General features: G+C 39.8%; 1 protein-coding gene across 3 annotated transcripts in view; it reads left to right on the forward strand.

Moving 5' to 3' along the window:
- Positions 1-4,923, forward strand: part of Heph (hephaestin) — a 139,198-nt gene that overhangs the window by 39,109 nt on the left and 95,166 nt on the right. For 2 of the 3 annotated variants that reach the window (XM_004644816.2, XM_023705017.1), the window contains exons 10-12: positions 487-698; positions 1,914-2,064; positions 3,821-4,033. In XM_004644816.2, the coding sequence (XP_004644873.2) occupies positions 487-698; positions 1,914-2,064; positions 3,821-4,033 (576 nt within the window). The remainder of the gene's footprint in view (positions 1-486; positions 699-1,913; positions 2,065-3,820; positions 4,034-4,923) is intronic. The other variant, XM_023705019.1, reaches the window with a different exon arrangement.

The following is a 4,923-nucleotide window of genomic DNA, read 5'->3' on the forward strand; positions in this document are numbered from 1 at the left end:
AAAAGAGCAAATGAGCTATGATAACAGCAGTGAATCTCCCATCTCTGGAAAGTTTTAATCAGTGAAAGGGATATAAGAGCAGATTAATGCATGTACTCTATTAAGAAGTATTCATAAGTCTTAGAATCCCTTTTAATCCTGAAGTCATATGATTTTGGAATATTAAAACCTAAGGAAGTTTAAATCATTCCAGTTTATATGACCAATAATGGTAGAAATACAAACCAAACTCTACTCTCTTGATTCCTACACCACGGTTCTTTACAGTGCCAACTATTTAATGTTATTGCTACTGCTCCAAAATGTATTTATAGGGCTGGGGCTTTAGCTCAGTGGTGGAGTGCCTGCCTGGCAACCATGAGATCCTGAGTTTGATTCCAAGTAGCCCCACAGCATACTTATATCTTATTATCTTTATCTCACTGTTTGGAGCTAATGATCTTCACTCTACCTATTATGAATAATGACCTCCTGTTTTCTCTGTAGGCTTGTCCCATCTTGGCTTGGTGGCCAAGCCCTTTGAGAAAGTAACATACTACTGGACAGTCCCACCGCATGCTGGTCCTACTGCTCAAGATCCTGTCTGCCTCACCTGGATGTACTTCTCTGCTGTGGATCCCATAAAAGATACAAATTCTGGCTTGGTGGGCCCACTGCTGGTGTGCAAACCTGGTGCCTTGGGTGCAGATGGCAAGCAGGTAATGCCAGGAAAGTGTGGCTGGGAAGTCTGGTAGGAGGACAATGAAATTTGTTCTAAAGGAGTTTTTTTTTTATAACTAGGGTCTAGATGTAAGGGAACAGAAAAAGATAATCAAAGCATTACATCAGAAATTAACAGGTGGTTAAGCCATTGCTATTTTGATTATTACTTCCGAACACATTTCTTCATTAGACTCTGGTTTTTTTTCCTATTTTATATCCTTCTGTCATCATCTCCCTATTATTTTCCCTTATCCTGTGCCTTTACTGTTTTTTTTTCTCTTCCACTCCTCTACTCCCTCCCTCTGTCTCAGCTCAGTAACAGCTCAACACTGATCCTGATCCCAACATTTGCTTTTTTTGTTTGTTTTATATTTTAGGGAAGGGTCTACAGGGTATTCAGGGTCTCACTATTAGATCAGACTTGTAGTGATCCACCTGTTTGTAGTCTCCCAAGAGCTGAGATTACAGACATGCACCACCATGCCCAATCTCAGTTATCCTCTCAGCACACCCCTAGGGGCAGGGGCAGGGGCAGGGCTGACACAGCAGGCCCAGGGATAAAACCCCTGGCCCCTCTGCAGGCGCTTTAATCTGCTGAGCTATTTGGCCGGCCCTCCTGCATTTGCTTGTCTTCTATTGCATGTAGGCCAACGTTTCCATCTGTGTAAACTTGGGGCAAGTTATTTAAACTCTCTTTGATTTACTTTCTTCATATGTAAAAATAAAGATTTAACAATGGAAAAAGATACTTTTGGCTTCTGGGAGGATTAATGAAAAAATTGCAAATAAAGTGCTTTAGTACCATTTTTGGCACATAGTAAGAAATCAGTAATTGGTAACTATAATAATCATTATTATTTTTTCTCTTACCTTGAAGCCACCTTCTGCTGTCCTAAACCACTTTCCTATCACTTTTTGTACCTCTTCTCCCTAATCCTCATCCTGTGCTCCTTTCCTGGCCCTTCTCATGCATTGCTCTTCCCTAGTCTTGTCCCTTTACTTTGACCTCCCTCTTCTATCTGTAATTTGAAGTTACTTGGAGGTAAAGTGCCTAGCAACAACTGCAGATCTGGGTAGGAGGTTTCGGCATGACTCTGAGTCTAGGAAAAGAAAAGGGGAAGAATCAAGCAGTTTGGGATCTTCAGCTGCACAATACACAATAGGTGAAACTGTTGTCATTCCTTTCTCTGCTTCTTCAAATGTGCTTGCAGAAAGGGGTGGATAAAGAATTTTTTCTCCTCTTCACTGTGTTGGATGAGAACAAGAGCTGGTACATCAATGCTAATAAAGCAGCTGCTATGTTGGATTCCCGACTGCTCTCAGAGGATGTCAAGGGCTTCCAGGACTCCAATCAAATGCATGGTACGGGAAGTATTTTTTGTTCTGGGCTATAGTCATTCAGTAAAAGTTAATCTAACAATTTTCATGAGCAATCCATATAAACACTTATCATCTCTGTCTCTGTAAAACACAAGCTATACTGAGTGATTTAACCAATAGCAACAGATTTTATAGTTGACATATTTTTGTATTGTGCCCTGTGCTTCACAAAATGGGGAGGGGTACACCTGAAGAAAGTGTTGAGATGAGGATTGCACACAAGCAGTTCTCTAGAGAATGTGGAAAATGAGCTTGGGTGATGTCTACTACCCTTTTTTTCCCTGGAGCTGGAGATTCAATCTGGTACCTTGCACATACTCGACAGTTATTGTACTAATGAACTATACGCTTTAGTCCCATTTTAGTTTCTATTTCTCTGTCTTTTACCTCCCACTACATTTGCGCCCATACTTCAGCAGTGTAGGGCTATTCTTCCCATCATAGCTTTTACTGTGCTGATTTCTTGCTTTTGTAGTGCTGTACCATCCACTTGGAAATTCCCCACCCTAGATCTTTGCCTTCAGCCTATGGTAATTCCTTCCATTTTCTAAGGTCCTACTAAAACATTACCTTATCTATATAACTATTCCTTACCATTCAGGTCCACAGCAATGAGTTCCCATTCTGATCTACCATCACATCTTGATGAGATCATTTAGTAGCAAGTTCCATATACTCCTCAATACTGAGTTGTTACATAGTTTTTGACTTTGCTGGAACATAGTCTTTGCATGTTGCTTATCTATATCTCTGTGTCCTCTACATTATCTAATGCATAGTACATGTTATTTGAATTAGAGAACTACCAAATGGGCAGTGGGTAGGTGAGGAAATGACTGGTTAGATGTGATTCCAGTTTCCAAGAACTCTCAGTAATTTGCAATGAGATGAGAATAATAGAGCCTATAAAACAATTACAGAACAATTCAAGACACACCATAATTAAGAACTGAATTGTGTACCATAGTTTTTAAGTTCAAAGTAGAACACTGATGAGGAATAATGAAATCAAATGATTCGTGGAAAAAAAAGTACTGTATTTTAGCTGGGGCTTAACCACTGCACGTGTTTACAATCAGGACATTGTATGTGGGAAAAGGAAAATCAGAGTGTTATCAAAGTTCCCATTACCATAACAGGGCATTGTCAAGCAGGGTGACTCATTAAGGCTGATTCTAGTGGAGGTGGAGACTTTGAAAAGAGCTCAACTTTAAGCAGTCTCCTGGTATTTTGTGTGGGGGAGGCAGGGTAGAGTGTAAAAGGTGGGAGGAGAACAAAATGAGTGTGCTGTCTTTTGACTCCACCTCCTATCGATGGTTAGTTCTATTATCAGAAAAAGTAAGACAGTCTCATGAGCTCAGTACTTTCCAGTTTCAATTTAATGAGCACTTAATTGGTATAAGCAATATGTCAAATGCATGAGCAATCACATAGATCACAGATAGAGAAAAAATTGTATGATACCTGGCACTAGGTCATTCTAGTGTAGGAGAGAGATACATAAATATCATTGGGATTTGTGATGTTGTACTGCATAATTGTGCAAGTTAAGCTGTCCTATGGAAATCAGATGGGGGAAATGGGAATCATTGGAAAAGGGCAATGGAGATAAGAAGGAGGGTGAAGCAATGGAAAATGATTTTTCAGTTTCAAGTTGTGAGTAATCACAGTATAGAGCTGTCACTAGAGCTTGAGTAGTCTCGTCTTCCCATCTTGTCTTGTGCTTTTTGTTTTCTAGCCATTAATGGATTTTTGTTCTCTAACCTGCCAAGGCTGGACATGTGCAGGGGTGATACAGTGGCTTGGCATCTTCTTGGCCTGGGCACAGAGACTGATGTACATGGGGTCATGTTCCAAGGCAACACCGTGCAGCTTCAGGGAATGAGGAAAGATGCAGCCATGCTTTTTCCTCACACCTCTGTCATGGCTACCATGCAGCCTGACAATCCTGGTAAGTGCCTTAGTAGCTGGTCTTATGCTCAAAGACTTTGTTTAGTATGGACTTGGGGATTGAACTGCAAGAAGAGAAAAGAAGAGGCATGTTAAACATGCATGGAAGGTTTTCAGGACATTTCTGTCTTTTCATTGTGTTCTCCTTGTCTTCATTATCTGCACTATTTCCTCAGCTGCAAGCAGAACCGAATGAGTTGTGAAGGCTGGGGATACTTTCTGGAATAACAGGAATTTTAGGAAGTTATTTCATGGCAGAGGATAGATTTGGTCATTGTTATGGTTTGTGTCTTAATGTGACCCCCAAAGCCTCATGTAATAATGTGGGTGGGCTTCTAGAGTTTGTGATTGATTCATGGTCCAGGGCTGGGATTATGTATGTGAGTGCTGCACTCATCCTGGAGTCGATAGCCACAATACAATATAAAGGAGGGAGAGAGGCTTGTTCTCTCACTCCTCCCTTTTTGCTCTTGCTGCTTTTTCTGTTTTCCACTGCCATGAACTATTACCCTCTGATGTGTTCAATTCTGCCTTGCATCCAGCAGAGTATGGACTGAAATTCACATATTGTGAGCTAAATAAATGCTTCTTTAATTTGAGATATTAGATATTTTGTTCTAGCAGTGAGAGAAAAGTAAGCAAGACAGTCATTAATTCTTTAGATCACAGAAATTTTATAGATATAATCCTTGCATTAGTAATTTTTAAATCTGATACTCTGTGAATATTTCTAGAAGCTGCTTTAAATTTCATGTGTTTCTTTAAAATTTTATTTAAATTTTATTTTTTCCATAATATTATTGAGAAACAAATAGCAATGAGACAGTTTCAAATCAAATTGGTAGGACAGTTTCAATAATTAACACATTGCATACATTCTTCCTAGTGGTT

This window comes from Octodon degus, unplaced genomic scaffold (genome assembly GCF_000260255.1).
Source record: "Octodon degus isolate 3935 unplaced genomic scaffold, OctDeg1.0 scaffold00211, whole genome shotgun sequence".
Classification (NCBI taxonomy): Eukaryota; Metazoa; Chordata; class Mammalia; order Rodentia; family Octodontidae; genus Octodon; species Octodon degus.